General features: G+C 36.7%; 1 protein-coding gene across 6 annotated transcripts in view; it reads right to left on the bottom strand.

The window, feature by feature from the left end:
• myo7aa (myosin VIIAa) overlaps positions 1 to 25,383 on the bottom strand; it is a 58,418-nt gene extending 33,035 nt beyond the window's left edge. For 2 of the 6 annotated variants that reach the window (XM_034305527.2, XM_053234935.1), the window contains exons 1-13: positions 12,547 to 13,041; positions 10,659 to 10,772; positions 9,791 to 9,943; positions 6,472 to 6,656; positions 5,014 to 5,135; positions 4,621 to 4,763; positions 3,791 to 3,904; positions 3,371 to 3,524; positions 1,895 to 1,971; positions 994 to 1,113; positions 765 to 907; positions 422 to 632; positions 78 to 213 (exon numbers count right to left, since the gene is read on the bottom strand). In XM_034305527.2, the coding sequence (XP_034161418.2) occupies positions 78 to 213; positions 422 to 632; positions 765 to 907; positions 994 to 1,113; positions 1,895 to 1,971; positions 3,371 to 3,524; positions 3,791 to 3,904; positions 4,621 to 4,763; positions 5,014 to 5,135; positions 6,472 to 6,656; positions 9,791 to 9,943; positions 10,659 to 10,772; positions 12,547 to 12,651 (1,777 nt within the window). In that variant the 5' untranslated portion in view covers positions 12,652 to 13,041. Of the gene's footprint in view, positions 1 to 77; positions 214 to 421; positions 633 to 764; positions 908 to 993; positions 1,114 to 1,894; positions 1,972 to 3,370; positions 3,525 to 3,790; positions 3,905 to 4,620; positions 4,764 to 5,013; positions 5,136 to 6,471; positions 6,657 to 8,268; positions 8,287 to 9,790; positions 9,944 to 10,658; positions 10,773 to 12,546; positions 13,043 to 18,747; positions 18,818 to 25,151 lie in introns of those variants that run through there. The other 4 variants (XM_053234936.1, XM_034305528.2, XM_053234934.1 and 1 more) reach the window with 4 other exon arrangements.
• Between the last annotated feature and the right edge of the window lie 62 nt (positions 25,384 to 25,445).

A 25,445-nucleotide genomic window follows, 5' to 3' on the forward strand; every position in this document is an offset into this window, starting at 1 on the left:
GGTTCCTGTGTTATTAAAATGATGTGCAAATTTGAGTGTAGGGTTCTTCAGAGGGATTTTGACCCTCTGTTCCTGACCTCTGGTCTCATAGTAGACGATGCCGGCGAAGTGCTGGATGCCGAACTGCGTCTCGTAGCTGTTCTTGGGTGGGATGTAGTTGGTGTTGAGCTTGTGTTGAGAGTTTAGTTTGTTCAGCATGGTGGTGTCCGTGCCCTGTATAATAGTTAATAAACCCTTATTAAACATTTCTCTCTTTCACTCGTTCTAGCTCTTATGTACTTCCCTCTGTATAGGAAACTGTTCAATCTCTTTCCCTGTTCTGTCTTTATCTACTGTATATCTATCTCTCTTTCATTCTCTCCCTCACTATGTTTCTTGTTATCTCTCTCCTTCTTTATCTCCTTTCCTCTGTCTTTCTCACCTTGGGGAATTTGCTCTCCTCGTCGATGAGTGAGATGATGTTCATGGGTTTGATGGCGATCATGTCCAGCGCATCCTGGTTGTCAGTGAACTCGATGTGTTGCCAGTTGATGTTCTCCAGGTTGTACTCCTCCTGCTCCAGCTTGAAGACATGTCGCACAAAGAACTGTTGCAGGTTTTCATTGGCAAAGTTGATGCAAAGCTGCTCAAAGCTACAGAGGAAAAAAAAAACAAAAAATGTGAAGAATAAGTCTGTTATATAACCTGCTTTAGGTATCTCTGGTTGTTACTGAATTCTGTTATTAATACTATTTGAAATGTGCATTAAATGATCCACTAACTACCTGTTGACTGTAAAATTCTCAAAGCCAAAGATGTCCAGCAGGCCGATGGACCTGCGCACGGCTTTAGGCTCATGAGACGGAGGCTTGTAGATGGCTGCGTTAATCTTTTCAACAATCCACACAAATAGGCGTCCATATATTCCCTATAAAAGTGAAAAACACGTTCATATATCAGCATACACACAGTGGAGTGGTATAAAGAAGGCAAGAAGAAAGAAGGAACGTTCACCTTCACAAAAGCATCCCGAACATCCAAGGCCTGCTCCATGCTCAGAGGAGTGGACACTGTCTCTCCCCGAGTGATGATTGTGCGACTGGTCAGGCAGTTCATTAAGTCCTTAGAGTCAACCTGTTTGTAAAAGAGAAAAAAAAATTCTCACCTTTCAGAGATCAATGAGTGTTTTGTAGAAAGTAAAAAAAAAAAATTCTCAGAATTACACGAGACAACTCGTATGTAAAGTTATGAGTGGTTTTTTACTACTTCATTTGAACTAAGTGTAACCAGTTAGAAGATGAGGCTGAGTGAAGTGTGTGATCACTGCCCTGTCAATAGATGGCACTCAAACCCATGCCTCTGTCCTCATGTTCCAGTCACCCAGTTCAGCTTACACAACCTCTCTAAATCCTGGTACTACACTAACAGCAGCCTGGCAAACACCAGACCTCACACACTCACACACCCATGCACACATGCGCACACAAACACACGGAGCATTGTATTCAAAATAACAGTGCCAGTATACAAACATACCAGTACATATATATATATATATATATATATATATATATATATATATATATATATATATATATATATATATATATGTGTGTGTGTGTGTGTGTGTGTGTATGTGTGTGTGTGTGTGTATATACACGTGAATCTCTGAACCTAATTATCTCCAGTTATGATGATATACATTTCATCCAAATGATAAGAATTACAATATTTCTGAACACAGCATAGGAAAAATAGGAATAACCTGAGAGCAACTGAGAAAAAAAGGAATCTATCCTGCTTTGAGTTACAGTAGAAAATATACAAAATACACACACAAGAGTACAAGTTAAATATCATTGGATAAAACTGTTTTATCCTTTTATGTCTAATGTAGTAAATATAAAACAGTTACCTCTAACAACTTTGCAGCAATGGAAAGCTCAGCAGATCGCACCACCTCACAGGCGTCCAGGTTATCATATGTGCGGGCTGGGCAGAAAAAAAAAACCCAAAAATTCTATTCAACATATTTATTACTATATAAGTTTTCAGCAACAATCTCTATAAAGTCTGAATTTATAAATCATTGTAACTGTGCTTCTAATTCTGTATTTTGTACTTGTAAAAATGCATTGTAATAAAACATATAAACATTAATGATTCCTCAAAAAGCTCCAATACAGTATTTTATTGTATTTTACAGAGTGTATTGTTTTGGTTACGCTTTCTTGAATAATTAAGGTAAATATTTTAAACTGCAGTAGCGTATTTGGGGTGGGAGATATGGCTGCTGTGAGTCACCCTGACAATCCTGTAACAGTAATTCAGTCAGCGTTGTGTCAGGTTGGAACTGGCAGGAAAATGTAGGCATACATCATATTCCTGGTCAGAAATGTTCAACGTCATTACTTAACAAAAATGTCTGACTCCACTGTGACAGACACTCATTTAGGACAGAAAGAGAGAGCAAAAGAATGAGAGAATCATTATAGTCAAGATGGAAAATGAATTCAGCTTTGAAGAAGTTTTAGATTTTTGCTTGCTGAACAGGTAAGGCCTTTATCCAGTTGCAGTTGTTTTAGCTAAAGAGATAATGATAGCCGATTAATAAATAATTAGTTGCATTTGGAGTGTTTTTGTGTATTTTAGTACTTCATATCACATTTGATAATATGTACTGTACCGCCAATCTGTGTCTTTTAGTATGCAGACATGATAGTTTTGTTTTCTTTTACCTAATGCTCAGTAAACGTCCCAATCATGTCAATCAAATTTTGCCTCTTAAATTTTTTTTTACCCTCATAAAACTTCTGTTATACAAAAACAGCAGCAGATAATTATATCCTCAGAGTCATGAATATTTGGATTGCATCTCCTTTATGTCAGTACACTACTGGTAACCTTACTATTTAGGCAGAGTACTTAGTGAGCAGTATTCTGTTTGGAACGCAGCCTTGAATTTTCATTGAATGTGGATTACCTGGCACTTGCAGCCATGAGATTAATCGGTATGATAATGAAGGATGCAGCACAGCTCATATTAAAATTAATCTTCTGCAAGTAGCAGTTTTCTAGCAAAGAGAGTCAAATTCCAAAATTTACATCCAGCAGCTTTAAAATTACTGATGTACGGATGATGCCCAAGATTTTATCATAAATCACATTATCATATTGTAATATCTACCAGCATCCAAGATCCTTAGTATCATTCTACGTAAAGCCCTTTCAGTTGTTTGCCTTTTTAAATATTATTCATTTAAAATATTTTCTCTTAGCAGTGCATATGTATGACACCCACACTCTTTGTCAGTAAACTAAATTACACAGCTTTTATAGCTACTGTGTGTGTGTGTGTGTGTGTGTGTGCGTGTGCGTGTGTGTGTGTCACCTTCATATTTGAGGTTGCCCATATGCAGAATGGAGGCTAACAGTTTAGAGATCTCCCAGTTCTCCGTGTCTGTAAACATGAGCACCTTCATGGCTGAACGGATGTTGGAGTACTCCTTCTGGTCATCACGGCCATCACACACAGTGCACTTTCCCTGAAGGAAAGGGAAGGGAAACAGAGAGCAAGCTGTGTACCATACTGGTTCTAATTTTTCTTTACTATAGCCCATTCTTACTTTCTCATAGCAGAACACTCATTCCAGTCTCTTTTCCCCCAGCCCTGCCCCTTCCTCTAAATTCTATCTATTCATTTTCCAAAAGGTAAGGTAAACATGTTCTATGTAGTCAAGAGGGGGATTTTCTGTATGTGTGAATGAGAAAAGCAGTCATGGTGGATAGCACCAGTAATATCTTCACTTACAATAGTGAGGTAGGTGTAATCTGTTGCTTTGCCCAGGCCAAGTTTCTTCTTCTGGTCTGGAGTCATGCCTTTTAGCATACAGTAAAAAATATGGTAGTTCCTCTCATCCTGGGCCTAGTGAAGCGAGAAAAGAAACATCAATCAAATCCTGAACAGGAATAGTTTGAGCAGAAAAATAAACTGTGGATTGATGCTGGAGGGTCTACCTGGTGAGCTTGTTTCTTTGTTTCAATTTGTAGAACTTAATTTTATTAAACTGCTAAACTTTTACAGTTCCTCAACCTTGGCTATGTCATTCAAGTTTATAATTGGTCTCAATTATGCAGATTAGATTCTATCTAATGTGACTGAGTAAGCTAGGGAACTATCTTTTAAAAGAACAATGTCTTTTGCAATAACCATAAAAATGTAATATTTTTAAAATGAATTAAATGATTATTTTTGGAGAACCCAGAAGAGATAAGTTGCCCTGTGCATGCAAAAGTACTTTTATGATTGTACTCTAAGAGGTATGGGTTTCTCAGGTACACTGTAATGTTAAATTATTTTTGCCATCTTGTTAATGATTATGACCATTTACAAATATGACTTTAAATTCCACTCAGAAATTCTGTCTGGCTAACTGGCTCACATATATACATATACAGGCATGACTTTGTTCTTCCTGCTTGAGGACATCACATATGATCTCCAAGAGCCACCTACATCTCATGTTTGGCTCTCTTTTCCATATATGGACTCAAACACAAGCCCACATTTCCATATATGGACTTAAATACGAGCCTTAGATGGACCATATTAGAATGAGGACCCTTTTTTCAGTCTTGTACCTGTCGACACACTCGGGACTTCTCCAGCAGATATTGTTCAATTTTGGCTCCTTCTATCGCTCCTCTCTTGTTAAAATGGATATCTATGTACTTCCCAAATCGGCTTGAGTTGTCATTACGGATGGTCTTGGCGTTCCCAAAGGCTGTTGAAAAAGAAACAATCATTGCATCCTGCTTGAATGTGCTCCATATTCCTATCAGTAATAGCTCGCTGACTCTTCTAAAGTCCTTTATTCCCCCTCATTCCATATTAGAGTGTGCTTCCTGCTCTAACAGCTCCATTTTGACCGCATAAAGGGCTTGTTGAGGAGTGAGTCAAATGAATCAGGTATTTCTGAGCAGAGAAATGCATTAAAATGTGCCAACAAAGATTGCAGCATTAGTTTTCCTCACCCTCAAGGATAGGGTTGGCTTCCAACACCTGCTGTTCGATCCAGGAGTGCTGCCCACTGATGGCAGCCAGAAACTGCAGGATCAACTTGGTGCTCTCCGTTTTCCCTGCTCCAGACTCACCACTGCCAAATTAAACATACAGGTCACCATCATTAAAAGTCTGCTTCAGTGAAAATATCCCCAAATGTAGTTGATCAGTCAAGAAGTTTGCATCAGTTGGTGTCCAAAATTTGCTTATTTAGTTTGGCACTGGAGCTACAAGGCTAATGTAGCTAACAATCAAAGTCTATCTCAGCCAAAATATTTTCCTTAAATAAATCTTTCCATACTAACTTCTGTTAACACTGTTAAGATGTGTAATCTCCAATTTTTTTTTTAATTTTTTTTTTTTACAAATTTAAGTTTAAATATCACTATGTTATTATCTACATAACATCCATCTTTCCAGTACAATTACGCCTTCAGTCTTCGGGAGGCAGACTATGCTAAACCGTATTTGTCACTAGGGTGGTACCCTTATCCTTTGCACCTTTAATATGTGTCTTTCACCTGAAAATGTAGATATAGTGTACCTTTAAAATGAACATAAAGTACATAACTGGACCATGATTACGTTTTAAAGTAAAGCTGTAAAGATACATACTAAAGGTTCAAAAGGTGTAACTTTTCAGGATACCACCTTGACACGGTAAGGTCCAGTTAAGTAGATTTTTCAAAGTAGTAGAGTCCAAAGTGGCTGCCCTGATAACATAACAGATACCTAAACCACATATGACTGAAAAACTGGATGAGATTTGAAATGTGTATATGAGCAAATGTTATTGGGATAGGTGAGATATACATTTATTAATTGTCAGCTACATTACCCTATCAGCTCCAGTGCAAAACTAAAGACACCAACCATGACACCATACACCAAACATGTCTTGGCTGATCAACTACATATGGAGTAAAAAGGGAATTGCAGAACTTTTCCATTCCATTACTCTGGACTTCATAAACATTTGCTATAACTAAGGGCCAACTCTTTAAATGCAACCCCCAAATTTCATTAGGTTTATGGAGTAGACAATGTCCATACATCAGAAATGGTGACCTTGTTTCCCACACAAAGGCTATGAAAAAGAAGAAAATTACTAGTTACAGGTCTTTTGTGTGGTTTTTGAGATGTAGCTGAGCTGAAAATTTTGCTGAAATCTGGCAAACACACCTGCTGCATCGCTCAGAACATGTTGCTAGACTGTATACTTGATGACTCTATGTTGTCGATTCTCAACTGCCTTTTACAACGTTACTCTAAACATTCACTAGATAGAACTCTATAGCATAAGTGCGATACAACTGCGATAGCCTCTCGACTTAATTTTATTTGAGGTGTTATTATTATGTCATTATTAATGTTGTTCTGCACCACCGAAATCAATGGCCACAAGCCACTGCTGCTGAAACGTATCTGACCTGATGATGCAGCACTGGTCCTTGTTATTCCTCTGCATGTTAAAGTAACAGTTGTCAGCAATGGCAAAGATGTGAGGAGGCATCTCTCCAATCTTCTTGTTGGTGTAGAGGCGAATCTGGTCAGCTGTGTAGATGGGCAGCAGCTGGTATGGGTTCACTGCCACCAGTATTGACCCTGTGTATGTCTAAACAAAGGCAAAGTAAACTGATTAAGACCAATACTGAGAGGTGGATGGTTTAATTAGTGTGTAAATCCATACACTGTTAGCTCATTTATGTATTATGAAGTCTCATATCAAAGACCTCATTTTCTCAGGGTGTTTAGATATTATTTCAACTAGTACTGACAGCATGCCAAACACTATTCCAAATACTCACTTGAACATGCTGCACGTGCATTGTGCCTTCCTCCAGTCTCTAGTAATCTCTTTTCCTTCCATACATTAATTATAAGACTTGGTTTACTTTTTGATAATATAAAGGGTTTTGTCTTTCAGTAGATGAAGGTGGGATGCTGGTATAGCTGAGTGACAAGCATTCCTAGATAAACATTCCTAGGTATCATTAGCTTTTCTTTGCATTTCTACAGCTTGATGTGCTACTTAGCATAATAGATAAAAATACAATATTGTAACATTTTCTAAGCTAGCTAGCTACCTAAATGCAGCACAAGCTAGCTTAGCTAACAATATTACTAGCAGCAGTTATGATTAGCTAAGTTGACTAGCAAGCTAGCTAGCATTAGGTAAACTAGTTTTTAGTGTAACTAAAACCAAGAGCAATTCACTCATAAATTTAGGTATCATTAAGTAAATTATTGTACTATATGTTATAAGCCACTATCCACGTGAACTAGTAAGCTAGTAATCATTTGGTAAACTAGTTTATAGGGTAACTAAAACCAGCAGCAAGTTCACTCACAAACTAAGTATCGCTAAGTAAACTGTCATAATGTATAATACAAGCCAATATCCAAATGAACTAGCTAGCTAGATGATTTAAGGTAAACTATTTGTGCGATTAAAATTAGTAGATAAGTTTGTTAGCAAGCTTGACAGCAAATGTTGCAATATGTATGTAAACAGTATTTAAAAGTGTTTTATGTTAAACACTATATTGAGCCAATGTAGTGAAAATAAAAGTTAGTGATAACGTCATATAAATTTAATTATGCTTATCCAGGGAAGGTTGTGAATAAAGTGGGAACGTGACTACATATTGCATAAAGAAATTATATATAAATGAAGAGATTTGAATGTTAATTAAGGTGTAAACTAATAATGTTAAATAATTTTTTTAATTTTTTAATTTTTTTTCACAGTGCTGGAAATAACCTCTAACTGTTATATGTATGTATATGACTGGTCACTTGATTTGAATGAGTTTAAGCCAAACCTCTATAACTCAAAAACAAGTTGGTCTATAAATAATTTCACCATAAATGATGGCATTTGGATATCAAAAACCTTACACATGAGATATTGCTTCCATGCAATAATTTCGAGACTAAATCAGCTTTCTCTATAATATGTGGCATGACAGTGAAGCATGCATACATGAATATTGCATAATGCTGAGCACATCCATGTTGATGATTACACATGAGGATGAGTAACAGCAGCTTACAGGAGTGAGCAATAGGAGGAGAGTGGATGGCTGTCTCGGTTTTCAGATATCGGTGTGACAGTGTATGGGTGTCCCATTACAGCAGGACGGCACAGTCGTGTTGAAATGGAGCAGTGTAATGCAAACACACGAACGGAGGGCAGCCATGCGTAAGCCCAGCGCTATACTTACCCTGCCTCCACAATTAGTCTTCACAGAAAGAGAGAGAGAAGCCAGAGAGAAGAAAACACAGCCAGAGGAGTTGATTAAGGCAGACAGACAAAGACCCAGTGATTAAGAGGGAGATTAAGAAATTAATTAAGAATTAAGAGCACTCCAGTTTTGTGGTTCTATTGCCTTTTTGGACATTTGTAACTGTCCAAAATTTGCATTTATACTTTTTTACTGGAGATATGAGGCTAATGTAGCTACCTGACTGAAGTGACTGAAATTTATCATCAAAATACATTGTTTGGAATGTACCATTTACCATTTGTCTTGAATATATGTATGCAACAGAAGTTCATACTGATTATATCAGTTCATATTGTACATGGACTGTTTACATAAAATAAAATAGCAGAATAAGCCTGTGTTTAAAAAAATGTAATTTACATTTTATCATCTAAATCATTTCTAACTTTAGGAGGCTATACCATGTACTACATCTGAGTCTGATACTGCACACAGCGAAACCAGATTATATGCTGAGGAAGAAACTGTGTCCGGCTCAGAGATCACTGCTACTGTTTTAAGCTCTGCAACGTCCTTTTGTTCATTTGTATAGATAACAGTGTTAAAGTGTCTGAAACCATATAAACAAGTCTGTTTCAGATACTGAACAACTCCATGTGGTTTGTGATTTAGACCGTTTATGTGATGACAGTAGTATGTGATGATTTAGACAGTTTAGATGCAACTGACACATTAGTTAACGCATTAGTTAATATGAACAAACCATGAACTTCAACATAATACACCATAAGTAGCTTTAAAAAACTAACTAAAATTTTGATTGATGTTTTAAATAATAAGCCAAAAAAGTCAAATATTTGCCGAAAACCTGCATTAAGTAATGTTCATATCAACCCTAAGTAAAAGTAAGTCCACAATGAACAACACCTTAAAGAATATGTTTGGGGCAAAAAAAAACCTGAGAACTAAAGACTAAATAAACTGAGACTAAATAAAGGTCCAATATTTACACATGGAGACTAGAGTTCAATAACTTATCAATATTTAGAAACATGCTGGAATTAAATGTGGACTTATTTTTACTCATGGATTGAATAAGCATTAGTCAATGCAGGTCTTTTTACTTATTAACGTTTAAACTAATGTCAGTTAACTTACTGTGTTACTTCGTTAGCAGTAATTACAGTATATTAAAGCTAAGTTTAATGTTAATTAATGCAGCAAATAATGTTAGTTAAAGGAACTTTAAGGCAAAGCATTACGCATTATGCTAAACTTCTAGCTATAAGTTTCTTTTACTCGTTAGCTACATTGGCATTGGCCAAACTGTCCCTTAGATAAATACAAACAAATCCTGACTGTGACTGTTTTCACAGGTGGTCATGTCAGGTTTCACAGCAGAGCAAAATCCATGACAAGTATTAACAGGAACATTAAATAACACCTAACTGAGGATGTAAATCAGCTCAGTTTACTCAATAATATGGGCTCACTACAGAGAGTAAAAGAGTGCACATACATAAATGAGGTGTTCTCGGTAGCGGATGAGCAGGTTGCGGAGAATCCCAGCCTCATTCAGGTCTCCCAGGCGAATCATGTCCTCCACGCCATGGATAGAGGTGGGGTGCATTGGCTTAATGTTTGTGGCATTTTGGGGGGAGATCCAGTGTTCCTGAAAGAGAGGAGATTCAGAGCTTCAACATGGCGTACTCACAGAATAGTCCATTCCAAGGCTATACAGAAACTAATATTTAAAAAACACAATACAGTATTTTTATCAGCCATAAGGTGAGAAGATCATAGCATTATCTTGATCAAGAAGATTTAGCATGCTAACGAAATCCTCTTTCAAAATATCTGTAACATTTTATTTAAATTTTATCTTACGCATTTTACAGACAGTCAGCAAACCATCTACAGACAGTCATGAACCAGCCGATCAACCGATTCACAATAACATCACCAGTTTGTGGATGTTGATGTTTAATAGATAATCTATAGATTATAGAACTTGTCACTTTTGCGTTCACTTTATTTGGACAGTCCAGTTTATGAATGTTGATTTTTAGAAGGACATTATTATTTTATTTGATTTTTTCCCCCCTTTTTCTCCCCAATTTGGTCAACTGCCATTCCCCACCCTGTCACCTGTATATATAATTTATTGAATTTCAATGGATTTCACCAAACTCAACATTAAGGAATCCTTTAGCAATGTGTCCCAAAATATTTTTCCTAGAATGTACACTTTCTCATTAGCACACTCAAATTGTCTTCATTAAGATCGTAGGACTGTTAAAAAAAAACTGTTCGGAGGAAGTTGAAAAGACATGTTATGAGTTATGAGTTATGACTGTGATACTGTGTGGTGATGATCAGTAACTCACATTGCCCTCATCATCCAGAACCTGGATTTGCCCCGAGTCACAGAGCTTCACCACCGCACCGATCGGGACCTCGAACTCCCGACCTGTCTTCAGGTCCAACCACACATAGTCCCCCTAGAACAGGAAGAGTTATTAAAGTTCACAACATGATAGTAATTAACACAATGCTGCGGTATGAGAACACAGTGACGTCATTGCACAAAGTTGTGCAACTACTTGCTAACATAAAATGGGTTCCTGAAAAAAGTGCTTTAGAAGGTACAGTTAGAGCAGGGATTCCCAAACCTTTTGGGCAAACAACCCTAAATGGACAGTATGAATTTTCTGAATATTTTATTATGTCAGTAACATATATGTAACATAAGTGACTAAAAACCAAACAAATATTCCTGACTGATGTCATTCCTGTGTCATTTCTTGACACACCTTTACAAAAAGTCAGGAGGTGTGTTTGAAAGGGTGCATCTCTTTTCGCTGTTATGTTCAGCTTAGAACAATGCATAAAGAATAAAACACAATGGGGCATGTTGTTATAGTAAAATAATCCATGCTGGGTTGATGTGATATGGCCCAGCCGAGGAGACTAGTTTATGCTTGACGTGTGACGTGTGACTTTGTGCATGTGCATCGGCTTGATTGTTGGCAGGAGCTGCTCGAAAAACAATAGCTTTGAACATACATTCAAAAGTATGTAGAAAATCCACAAAACTGACTTATTCGATAGGCTTGAAGGCTACATTAGAGGTTTTTAAAATGCAAACACTAACTGTATTAGGAAAACCGGTTAGTGTTAGTAGTAGTAGTAACTCTCTAGAAAAATGCAAAAGTATGCGATTTGAGATATGACGCTAGTTTGATTAGTGGAGGTAGATGGATGGGGAAGCTTGTCTGTTTCTGTTGCTGAATTGCTTGGCTAGTACGTGTCAGGATAGTGAAACAACTTAAATACCACATACACTTTATATTTAAAATAGTAGCACAAAAAATCCTTCTTCATAGTTAGAGCGACATTTCTAATAATAATTTGTAATATTGATGAATAAAAGAAAAAAAGAGACCCCATTTGTAAATCAAGCAACCCCACATGGGGGCACAAGCCCTTAGTTTGGGAACCTCTGAGTTAGAGGATGTCAGTGCTCTGAGTGGCTTCCAGGAATTGCCAGTGTAAGCAATAGATGATGTGTCTTTTGAATATGGCTAGGTTTCCAAATCCTGCTCCTGCCCTGGAGTAAGTTGAAACCTGTAATGAAATTTTTAGTGTAATAGTTGCCTGTCATTATGCTAAAATGGGTGTAATAGAGTGTAGTGCAGGGAATCTAAAGGAATAGAAACAGTAAACGTTAAAAGGCTTAAAGTAATCTTTTTGTTTTCGTATTGTATGAAAAATCCCAAATGGTCCCTATATTACTGTAAGTATGAACTATTTTCAGTCGCATCTGCAATTTCACAGCTATATCACTGAGGTTCATAATTAGTCTCAACTACAGATGAGTGTGGGACTGTTTTTTTTTTTAATATTGCTCTTGCAGTTATTATTTTTTGTTTGTACATGACTGTTATAAATTGTAATGAATTTAGTTGGTTTTATTTCCCAAAATACAAACTAACTAGTAGCGTAATTGAAACCAACATGACCTGACCAGGCAGAATGACTGAATGAATGAATGAATGAATGAATGAGGTCGTTGTTTGCCTGCCAGCTTCATATCAAACTGCTTACTCGCCCACATATGAAAGTACAAACCTCCAGTGTGCAGGACTTTTTTGTTGCGTCTCATGGAATCCCAGTAATAATGCAAGTTGCTAGTCTCAACCAGATGCTCTATGAACCTTTCTGGCAGGGTTTCTTTAAAAAAAAATAATAATAACACACACACAAGGGTCGTACCGGTAGCAGAGTGGTCTGTTTGAAGACTGTGTTGACATTCCTCAACAGTGTCCACTTTGCCTGGTCCTGCTGGTAGAGCTCAACATAATCCCGTCGCTTAAACATCCTCCACTGAGCAAATTCTCATCCATACATGCGGCAAAAAGTCCTGAAGTGTTTAGCCTGGTATTCCAAATAACACGCTCACATACACACTTCCCTAGCAGGTGTCTGTCATGCAGCTGTGTGGAATAAAGACCATTTCAACTCAGCAAGCGGGCCAGCTGAAACCTGCACTAAATCCCGACGTCTTCCTCTTGCAGTGGAGTAAAAATAAAAACAAAAACAGAACAGGCAGATCTCAGAAGTTTCCTAGTTGAGTCCTAGTTGATCTCCTCACTTACACGCACAGACACAAAGGCACAGTGTGTTCTAGCCACTGCTCCATAGATCTATATTGAAACTAACATAGAACTATATTGTCTCTGTCCCTTTCCACCATGTAAAATGTGTCCACTGGTCAAAGGCTTAGTGCTTCTCCTTCCCTGTCCTAATGGGCCATTGTTTAAAAGGTGAGGATGGAAGAGTGGGCACGGAGGTGGATCCCCTGATAATATACAGCTTTCTAATTAACTAAATCCACTCTAGGCAAATCAATACAGGCACGGGGAGAACCCAACACCACGAGGACGCAGCTGTCACGTCCGAGAGGAGCAACGTGGACACAATCCTAGCAACCAGCACCTGAATTATTCATCCAGACAACCTTTGTGTTAGATCACTCCATCTCCTTCTCTACACCCTAGGTAAATGCTAAAGAAGGCTATTAAAATAAAAAAAAAAGCTATGGTTCCTAAATTTAGACTAAATATCCTATCTTAAACCCATTTCATGATTTATATTCTGACTGAAAATAGGCCACACTTGGCTCTAAAGGTTGTGCAGAAAAAAAAATCCTTTTAAAATGCAAATGAGTGCTTTTATGGCTTTTAGCTCTCACTAAATCACATCTTTATCCACTCAAGGGTCAGGAACGCTGCCCTCTGTCACCAAACAGATGAGGCATCAGGCAGAAAACTATAAATCCACCTATTTACAAGCCCATTGTTAAGGCCATTTATCAAATTGATGTAAGACTTGGAAATAAGACTGAACTCTGCCGTCAGACGGACACGTGGAAATAGATCTCGCAAGCTGCTAAGAAAGCCTTGCTGTTTCAGGAACTCGCAATTCGAGGTAAATTATTCAGGCAGTGCAGTTGATCACTATCACAGCCTAACAGACTCACATGGCGTGACACCAACACTTACGATGCTGCTCACATGGACTGTCAAGTCTACACACATAACAAATAGCATGTATACAGTATGTATGTAATGTAAATGTAAATGTACACTACTAGTCTAATGTTTAGACACACCTGCTTATAGAAGGGTTTTCTTCATTTTTACTATTTTCTACTATTTTATAACAATAATGAGAACGTTGACACTAGGAAATACCACATATGGAATTACACAGTGACCAATAAAAGTGTTAAACAAATCAAAAATCATTTTAGTTATTAATATTTAACAGTGTTCCTGATGAAGCTTTGCACTCTACTGGCATCTTCTCAACCAGTTTCATGAGAAGCTTAACCCAGGAGGTTCCCAAATAGGCTGAGCTCCTCACTGCAACTCTTCAGTATTAAATGAAAACTTAGAAATACATTTTATTTTATTTAAAAATAATTTTAGAAACAAATTTAAACCTTTTTCTAAAATGAATGTGTGTATTATGCAATATACAGTACTGTGCAAAAGTCTTATACACATGCAAAGAAATGCTGTAGAGCAAAGATGCCTTCAAAAATAATGAAATTAAATGTTTCTACATTAAAAAAATACTATAAAGAGCAGTAAAGAGTAACAAATGAAACAAAGTCAATATTTGGTGTCACGATCCTTCACTTAAAAAAAAAAAAAGTAGTTTCAGGTGCAGTGTGTTCAGTTTTATAAGGAAATGAGCTGTAAGTGTTACTGAGCATCTTGCAGAAGCAGCCACAGTTCTTCTGGAGACTTTGACTGTCACACTTGCTTCTTATTTTTGCAGCAAAACCCAGCAGCCTTCATTATGTATTTTTTTTTTCTGAAAAGTGACTCTTATGTAATATGCTGCTTTCTTTACTGACATACAAACATTTTTCTGGAACATTTAACTTTGTGCTGGAAAACTAATGTTTGGAAATCTAAAATATTTTTGTACTGAATAATGTAGAAGTCATAGAATAAAAATCTATAACAAAGTTTATACTAAAAAATAGGGTGCCTAAGACTTTTGCACAGTGCTGTACATGTATGTATGCAGTAGTATATCCATTTTCCACTGCTTATCTGCTTATTCACTATAACTGTACATTATGGTCTACCAATATAGCAATATCCCTAAACAGATTTGGAGTAAATCTACCCAGTATATCCAAATTGTGTGATAATATCCATTTACAAAGGTCATAAATCAGTTACTGCAGTTTGTCTGTCATGGTAAGAGAAGGTATTTTGGTATTTAATGTATTTTGTGAAAAACAGCTGGTTTTGGATGAGTGTAAAAGTATAACCTTCTACATGGGATCCTTTAGCCTTGTACATTACAATAGCTTGTTAAGGTAACAGGTTGCCCCCTACTGTTATCTTTCAGTTTACTCACTTAGTCCATTTCATTTATGGTGTTTCCTCCTCTAATACATTCATTTCAACCTCATTGAGAGCTTTATAAAAAAATTTCTAAGGAATGTGTGAAATTATATGATTTTTATTAATCTAGAAATCTTTTTAAACCTGACAAAATGCACGTTTAAATGGCATATAACACTGCTACAACAATACAAGGATTTTTTGAAATTATTTTACTTACTAGGTTTAATGCCATGTAACACTTGAGAAACAATACAAATGTTCTATTTGGGTTTTTTATTAATTAATTTATTAAAAGAATAAATCTTAGTATTTAGTTTACTAAAAATGTAAGAACAGTTTGTATTGTATTTTTGGTTGATTTTATGATTGAAATTATTCACATCACAAAATTTTAAATGAATGGTGTGTGATCAGGAACAATTTCATATGAGGATAACTCAAACAGCAAAAAGTGTATTTTTACTGTGTATAAACACTATTTGGGTTAATTAGTGTTTAAGTTTTTGATAACTGATTAAATAAAAGCTTTTCTTCAGCTTTTCTTCTTGACCCTACTGTAGGTTATTCTTACCTGTACCAGAGTTGGGTTTCTGGGGCTCAGTCTGCGCACTCCACTATCCAAGCCTTGCAAAATCGTACACTCCATCATTACTCAGTGTCCTAAACAGCTATTTCCTCACCTAAGAGCCTGAATATCTCACACCTACACACTGTATTTTTTTCTCTGTCTTCCTTCCCCTTTCAGAGAACATGAGAGGTGGATGATTCAGCTGATGGATGGGACAGCTCAAGCCACTATTTGTAATTTGGTCCCCCTGTAAATGCCCACATTTGGCTGGGATATCTTGGTGATGAAAAGGAGACGTTGTCTGAAGCTATTAGAGCCACAGAAAGGCTGATGAGATTAAGCTCTGCATTCTGTACAAAAACAACCAGAGCCAATGGCCTGGAAAATGTCCTCCACTGTTCATATTACAAGAGCAAACCCAAAATCCATGTGTGTATATTTGCGCATTTTCATTAAAAAAAAAAAAAAACCTGAGTAATTATGGCAGATCTCCTCAGCGAGTGAAATTATGATGTTATTCCAAAGTTATAGATGTGTAACTAGGCATTGAATGTGTATAGAAAAAAATTAACTCTCGGGAAATAAATAGGTAAATCATTTGCTTATCAGTGAATAAAAAATGAAACACAGAAAGAACCATTACGATGCCACTGACCTCAATCCTTCCATTTGAACCTTGACCCCTGACCTCTAAACTGCCTTGTAGCAAACCCCACACACAGACAATTTGATGTTTCTACATGTGCAGTACTCATATAGATTCAAGGACACCTTAGCAAAATTATTCACCATATCTCATTAGTTTCTTAATTTCACAGTTATGGTTGCATATCTGGAGCCCAGAAATGAGCTCCGCCCCCCAGCCAAAGCAGGGACACTAAGCTCTGCCCCTTTTCCTTAACTCTTTCTAACTCTTTCTAGAATGGAAATTGACTTATCAGACATTTTCAATCAGTATAAGCAAATGAATTATTTTCACAAGTCTGTTATAAGTTTAGTCTTAGGTTGGGTTACTGTGTGTAGAGTATGGTGACTCTGTGTTTAGCTGTTGGTGAGCAGGGCAATGTGAAAGGGGAGAGGTGTGAGCCCCCTGCTGGGCAAACAATTCACATCTCTCCACAATAACATTAGGATAGAGATATAATGGACAACAGAACAAGCTTTTTTGATAGTAAAACACCGTATACAACTGCCATAATAAAATTATAACATATAGACTAACATAGGATAGATTAAAAAAAGGAAATACTTATGAAAAACTGCAAATTCTTAAAGCCCTGAATGTCCATTTTTATATGAGCCATTAACCACTACTATGGAGTGTGACATCACAAATTAAATTCAATGCTGAACACGGGCACCTCCAAAACAGGAGGAAATTCCATTTTTTGGCCTCTGGTAAAAAGGGTTAAAAGGCAATCCACAAGGCATATGTAATAAACATTTTACTGCGGTTGCAATTCACCCAGCAGACATTAGAAGGCTTTAAAAAATTACAAACTGCTCCTTTAAATGCCATATTTAAATATGTTTGTAACATACAGTAGTTGGAATCAGGATGCAAATCTGTAAGTGCAAAAATTGTGGTCAAGTGCAGAAATCTTGGTAAAGCTACAGCCAGAGTTATCACAGGCAATTCCTAATCAATGTGTCAATTAAACAGATACAGGTCGAAATAAAGAACATGCTTAACACAAGAAACTACAGCTTGGTACAAAACATTACAAACATTTGACAAGATTTTGCAGTGAAACAGCGAAATGGCAGGGTATAAATCAACAAACTAATTAAACGCTGAACACAGAACAGGTACACACAACAGGAGAGCAAACCAATGACAAGACAGGGGTGGAAACATGATTAAAACCAAATCAAAGGCACTTAGCTAAACATAAACAAAAGCACATAGAGTGCAAAGACCAAGCACCATTTAGGAAACACCTCACGTCCTGAGAGGCGGAATTTGTAAGAGCACTGCAATGATAATGCAAGGATTTACTCATTGTGCAACACTACATGGTTTGAATATGCACAATGGTGAGCATGTGATCTCCCACCCGCAGGCATAATGACCAAAGAGTTTGACTAAGCCACAGTATTTGAGACACTTTTACGCAATGCACAGCGCAGGATGTCACACACACAAACACACACACTCACAGGGCAATTTAGAGTAGCCAATCCAGTAGACATGTTTTGTGTGAGGTGGGAGAGCACCAGAGTACCTTCTAAGTTTATAGGAACTGATCAGCTTAGAGTTAATTAATTAGGAGTGTTGCTATTCTGAGCCTCTATTTCTGGCCCGTGTGTTTACGCACTGTGTGTTGTCTCTGTTTATCAACTCTATTTTAAACCTAGGAACCAGCACGTTGTTTAGTTTTGAAAAACATTCACATATATTTTGTATTTTAGGAAAGATGAGAACATCGTGCACTACATCACAAAATGTCTATTATCCTTATCTCTTCAAGTAGCTCCTAAATACTTTAATACACTAAAACTAACACACAAAAACAGGCAATGAAATGCTGTTATCTATTGTATTTCTGCTGCAGTGCCATTATAAAATGCTCTACAAAGCTAAACTTAAGACCACTGATCTGCAAACACACCTTCACTCATCACCAAGCCTCACCATCAAACCTAAAGGAATATTTAATCTAAATATTTAAATGTACACGATTTTCACCAAATATAGTCAATCAGCCGCATTTTTGGTGTTTGACGATTGCTTATGTAACATAATTATGTCCATTTTTACTGATGTTACACAAGTCTGTTTGAAATTACTTAGCACAGTTTCAAATAGAAGTGTAATGATTTAGACATGCAATGTGCACACTGATAAATGGTTAGCTGCATTAGCAAGTAGCTCCTGTGCAACATTAAAATGCAGACATGTTTTGCTGATCAAGTACATTTTGGGTAATGTATTGTAAGTGAATGTTGTATATGGTGTGTAAGATAATCTGTTACCTGCTGTAGAATGACCATGGCTGTTGCCTGTGTGTTTATTTCTGGACATCAGACATTACCATGTGAGGCCCTGAAAGAGAAAATTGTATAAAGCAGAGCAGATTAGTGGAAGAACAGAACAAGGCATGAGCTTTTCTACACCCTTTTATACCAGTTATGTGCATAATTACTCTTGATCCATGTGTGCACATGTGCACATGGACACATGTGCACTCAGTAGGGGGCATCACAGCACTATTGTGGTGTGTTGGTTGTTTGTCATTCGAGCCGAAAGAATCAGACATCGCCTCCGAACATCTTTGTCTGGCTCATTTCCTCTGAGGCTCTTCATAAGGTCTAAGTCGCCGCTATTCAGCTGGAAAAACCATTCAGACTGTCACAGCCTTCTCTAAATGATTACTACACGACATATACCCTAAAACTCTAAAGGATTTATCTAAGATTTATGAAAGCATCTATATTTACTGTACATCTACATTTATATCCTCTACACCCTCAAATTCATTTAGACTGGACCTGCTGCCTCAGAGACATCAGAGCTGGCTTTAGAGCTGGCTCTAGGAAAGATCTTGAGAATAAACCACACCAACATAACACGCAACACAATATTATTACAAAAAGTAATAACGTTACATTAGCCCAAATATCACGCTAGCAACTGTGGTACCAAGCATTGCTAGCTAATAAGTAGCTAGCTGCATCACTATACAATGTTAGCAAGAAAATGCAACACTGTCTACAGCATAGACTTCACGCTACCAAATAATAATAAAGTTGGGTTAGAAAATTTAAAGGTTTAAATTAATTGTTGAAGGTAGAAATGTAAGTTAGCTAATTATTAATTTCATTTCTGGGCCTAAGCATATGATGTATTTTCTTGCTAACTATGTTATATAGAGATGCAGCTAGCTAGCTATTAGCTAGTAATGCCTGGTTTCACAGTTTCTAGCAAGGTATTTAGTAACATTACTTTTTATGTATGAAGTAATTCTGTGGGCGTTTTGCGTAAGATATATTTAAGATATTTTGCTGGGTAAAATCAACAAAATTCATTTCAGTCTGGTCTGCTTTTGTGACTTTGTCTAGCTTGCTTAGTTGATCCATAGTGACCAAAAAAAAAACATAAGCTATCCCTTTCCTTGATGAATATGGTTTCATATTCGACTTCAATATCTATAGTTATAAATCAATAAATTTTACACAATGACTAAAGAGTAATGAAATTATCAGTAAATGCACTATACGGTATGGTACAGTAAGAGATATTACTCCATAAACCTGAATTAATTGTGATAAGACCCCTGCTAAAAGATCGAGCCAGATCAACTAACTGCCATACTGTTGTGTTGTTTACTTAAAAACATTTTGTCTATTAATTTCCATTAATAGTGGTTCTTTCTACAAATCTGTATTTTAGCTAATAGTTTTGTGACAAAAGGAAACGGTCCACAGTGTCACACTGGGGCTCACTAACTGGTCTGCTGTGTCAGACCAAGTCAAACTTAAACTTAAGTCAAACTTAAAATCTCTCACTTAAACAACTGATAGGTCAATGATCTTAAAACAAGACGTAGTAAGGTATTCTCAGATTTCTGGCTCAAAACCTACGCAACCACTCTACTGTCAGCATCCTCTCCTCTTTCTCTCATAACAGATGTAAAATGAACATCTTACTCCATGGGAAGACACTGTAATGACCCATCCTCTGGTTCCTAGTAAAGTCCAGGCAGTTAATGTGGCGTGGACACGCAGGGGTGAGCAGGCTAAATGAGGAGCCATGCTCACTGTCATTAATATTTTAGTGTCTAATTAAGCCAAGAGAGTTGGACATAAAGGCCACAGAGTGCAGACCAGAGTGAAACACTGTACTGCACCAAAGCACAATGTATAATATGTGTTGTTAATTTGCACTATCTAGTTGTTAAGATAAAAAAAACATGAAAAGGAAAGCACACATCTTTCCTACAAATTAATCTCTTACACTAACAACCCTTAGGTGTAATGATTTGGATTTCAGATTTTAGCAGATCTACATGTAACACAAAAACTACTGATTACATAATACTATGTATTTGAATTAAATGCTTTGTATTTGAATTAAAACATAACACAGCACTTGCCTTTGTCTGTCATATGTTTATCAGCTGAGTGCAGAAAAAGGAATAGAAAAAGGAGGAGCTAGAAAAATGCTGACAAACTGAAAATGGTAAGAAGCCTTTTTTTTAAGTAGTTAATAATTGTTATGATTGTTCCTGTCACTCTGCAACACTTGCGAAACTGTCCCCATCAGGTTTACATTTAAAGAGTGTGTGTGGTAGAGTAAGTGGACTTGGTTTCAATGGCAAGAAAAAGAAAACGTAGTCTGTGGTCTGTAGAGAAACGTTTCAAGACACCATTGACTAATATATACAAAGTCTTAAGACCTGTGACTTTACTATACATGTATGACATTCATTCATTCATCACCGGAGCCTATCCCAGGAACACTGGGCGTTATGTGGATGTCAATCCATCGTGGGGCACAACACACACACATTTATACATACATTCACTCATCTTCATACTGGAATTACTTTTTTTCTTAGTGCAAGGAAATCCCTGGGCCAAAGCAGCATGCAACTGTACTTAAATTTGTAAATATGGACAATGTCTGTGAATTTAAAAAAAAATTTTTTAAAAATGTGATTACATGTTGCTCAAAGCCATTAAATGAACATTGGGGCCTGCACTTGAATAAAAGATTTTGGTAGAAATAGTCTTTTTTACTTGTTAGCTAGATTAGGTTTGTAGTTTCAGCACAGAACTAAGACACTAAACTCTAAACTTCACTAATGGACTATATTTGTGGTAAATATTTTAGCCAAACTATATGACCTTATACCTTAAAATATGCTGAATCAGTCACTCTACAGTGCAATTTAATATACCTACTGTGTCTGAGATCTGTGACTAAGACTATGGGAGAAAAGCAAGCCATTTTGAAGCTGAGACAAGAGGGAAAATTGATCCGAGCCATTGCACAAGCATTAAGCACAGCCAATACAACAATTTGCAATGTCCTGAAAAATTAAGAAACCACTGGTGTACTAAGAACCAGACACTGAACAGGTCAGCCAAGGAAAGCAACAGCAACTGATGACAGAAACAGTGTGAGAGCTGTGAACCTGTGATCACCAACAACCTCCACAGGGCAGGGGTGAAAGTATCACAATCCACCATTCGAAGAAGACTTCAAGAGCTGAAATATAGAGGCCATACCACAAGGTGCAAACCATTCATGAACAGTAAGAATCAGAAGGCCAGATTGAAAGAAATGATCTGCTCTTGATCCGAAACATACAGACTCATCAGTCAAGCATGGTGGAGGTAGTGTAATGGTTTGGGCTTACATGGCTGCATCGGGAACGGGCTCACTAATCTTTATTGACGATGTAACTCATGATGGTAGCAGCAGATTGAATTCAGAAATCTACAGAAACATTTTGTCTGCCAATTTACAGAGAAATGCATCCGATCTAATTGAGAGGAACTTCATCATGCAGCAAGACAAAACACACTGCCAACACATCAAAGGACTTCATCAGGGGAAAAAGTCAATCACCACATCTCAACCCAATTGAGTATGCATTTCACCTCCTCATGAGGAGACTGAAGGAAGAAACCCCCCAAGATAAACAACAACTGTAAGAAGCTGTGGTACAAGCCTGGAAAAGCATCACAAAAGAAAAATGCAACAGTTTGGTGATGTCAGTGGGTCACCGGGTTGACGCAGTTATTGCAAGCCAGAGATATGTAACCAAAAATTAAGTCTTGTTGACTTTAATTTATGCCATGTTGTAAGATGTTTAATACATCTAGATGTAAAAATCAGGAAATGAAAGCTGAAATTCTGATCTATCGTCTCATATTCACATTTTGCATTTATGGCATTTGGCAGACACCCTTAACCAGAGCGAATTACATTTATCTCATTTTTTACAGTTGAACAGTTGAGGGCAGCTTAGCAGTGTTGGGATTTGACCCTTCACAACCTTCACAACCTTCCAATCAGACATCCAAACTCTTATGCACTGAGCTACCATAAAAATAAAACTATGATGTAATATGGTGTAACTTCTTGACAGTGGATATAGCTTCTTAAAATTGATTCTAATGTGAAGCATGTAGTCTGGTTAGCAAAATAAGAGTGTGGCATAGACACAATACATTAAATATCAATGAATTAAAAGAGTGTTGAAATGTGAGAAAACCTGCATTCCCACTAGCTGTACAAAGTCCTTGAGATGACAGTATAGAATTAAGCCTGCATCAGACACTTTCTGTCCTTATAAAACCAAACCTGCTCAGATTTCACCCAGTCAGAGGGTTGGAGCTGATAAAAGCGACCACTCTTTGTAGATTACACTGCAAAAACTCAGCACGTGCTTTAGGGTTGAAGTAATTGTTGACTGGAGAAGAATTAGGGAATGAGTTTCCCTGAAATGGGAAAAAGAAGGAAAATGGTTTTGCAGACTGTGGAACAAGTGTGATTGCCTTTAATTCATATATTAAACACACCAAACACACTTGTTTTTGAGCAGGCATTCAAAGTTTTATGACTGCACTCCATATTAGCGACAGCTAGCTAGCAGCAAAGACTATTAATATTTAGGAATAGGACTAAAAATCATCCTCTCAAAATCTGTCAGTGCGCCTTAGCAATGAACATTATATATGAATATGACTATGACTTAAAAAAAAAATATATATATATATATATATATATTTATATATATGATTTTAAAATGAATATTGTACAAATGTATGAATATGACTTAAGATGCCCTGATGCGTTAAATAGCCTCAGCTGTTAGTATTAGAAATCTGGTATTGTATTATCCAGCTAGCTAGCCTCAGCAATGAATATTATTTTTAAAAATTAAAAATAATTTAAAAATCCAGTTAGAAAATCTGTTAGCTTATATGACAGACAGCTAGCCTCCGCAGTGAATATTCTTTTAAAAATATATAAATACAATTTTAAAATCCTCTCATTTAGCATATACTAGCTAGCTAGTCTTAGATAATTGTATGAATAAATCCTCTCAACCTGTTACTGAAACTGTTAGCTTATATTACCCAGCTAGCTAGCATTAGTAGTGAATATAAAAAAAAAAATAAATAAATAATAATAAATAATTTTTTTTTTTTTAATTATGAATTATGATCTGTCTAAAAAAAAAATCTATATTCCCATTCATGGCCTAAGGGATGCCCACTCAGAGTTCTTCACATTTTCATATACAGACTCAAAGTCTCACCTTCTGTCTCCTGCTATCTGCTAGCAAATCCTACTGATGTAAACCTCTTTTACATGAAAAAACACTGCCTGAGAGAGAAACATATAGCTATAAATTCCAGTCATGAGCTCAGCTGGGACACAAAGAAGAGGGAATCTAGATACCAAAACTATGAGAATCACTCAAGAGTTTAAAATACAAAAGTTAAAGGTACTTGTGGAATGATATGATGATAAAACTGAGTAAAACTGGGTAAAACTCAACATCAGAGTTTTCACTGTATTACTGTATCTGCTTACAAACTTAATATTTTTAAAGACGCTGACATTAAATACCATAAAACACTGCAGTTTTAGTATTCCTGTCTTGCTAAAGGAATACATCAGCATTTTTCAATTTTCTACCTAATCACGAAGGGTGATTACCTTGGAAAAGAATTTCAATGCATTTCCTGGTTCTCACAATAGAATCGGGAAAAAGAACCAGGAAAAGAAAAACCTATTTACTTGAAACTCAGTAATAGTGGAAGTGGAATGGCAGTTGTTGAATTCTGTTGATAAATGATTTTGTAAAACCTGTGCTTTTCAGTCATTAATTCTTCAAAGGTATTGGTTGAATTAAACTTTTATTAAATTTTATGTAATTCACTCTTTTAGAGATGAGAATACATTCTCAGAGGAAAGCATTTCTTTGTTTACGCATTACTAATGTCAAAGCTTCTCAGAAATGCTGTAGCTTTTGCCTGATTATACATGGATGCCGCAAAAAATTTGAAAAAATGTAAGTAACCAAAATTAATTTTTACAGAATTCTATCTTTAAGAGTATCACTCCCTTAGCATGAAAATATATTAACATAATAATACTGTTTCTTCTAGGAATTTTAAGGCAAATGGAGGTGAAATATTATATATTATCATACCATGCTATCTGAAGGATACCAACACCCCTGTTGCCTTTTCGCTATATATTTACATCATATTGCATGTCACTACTTAGTTGTTGTAGGGTCATGACAAGGTTTATCAAACTGGGCATATCATCAGTAACGGAGATGCAATGATAAGCAGGAAGGGGCCATTATTTTCACACTGTAAAGAGACTTAATCCTGAGAAAGCAACATACCTGAGTAAGCTTTCGGTCCAGTCAGGTCCTCTGCTTGGTCCTCTTTCAGGTTACCTGAGGACAGGTAGACATCCACACAGGTGAGTGAAGAGGTAGGCGAGGATGACGCCTGATAATGAAGACAGTTCTATTTTCTCTTTCGATCTATGTCTCTGAAGTGATGTCTCCTCCACCGCCTGCTACTGGAATTAGCAGTGACTCTGTGCCAACGTTTCATTCTCCAACCCTGATCCCTCTTAAGGGAGGGAGTGTGCAGGTCAGCCTCCGACAGGGAGGAGGGACTCAGCAGGGGTG

This window comes from Pangasianodon hypophthalmus, chromosome 6, assembly GCF_027358585.1.
Source record: "Pangasianodon hypophthalmus isolate fPanHyp1 chromosome 6, fPanHyp1.pri, whole genome shotgun sequence".
Lineage (NCBI taxonomy): Eukaryota > Metazoa > Chordata > Actinopteri > Siluriformes > Pangasiidae > Pangasianodon > Pangasianodon hypophthalmus.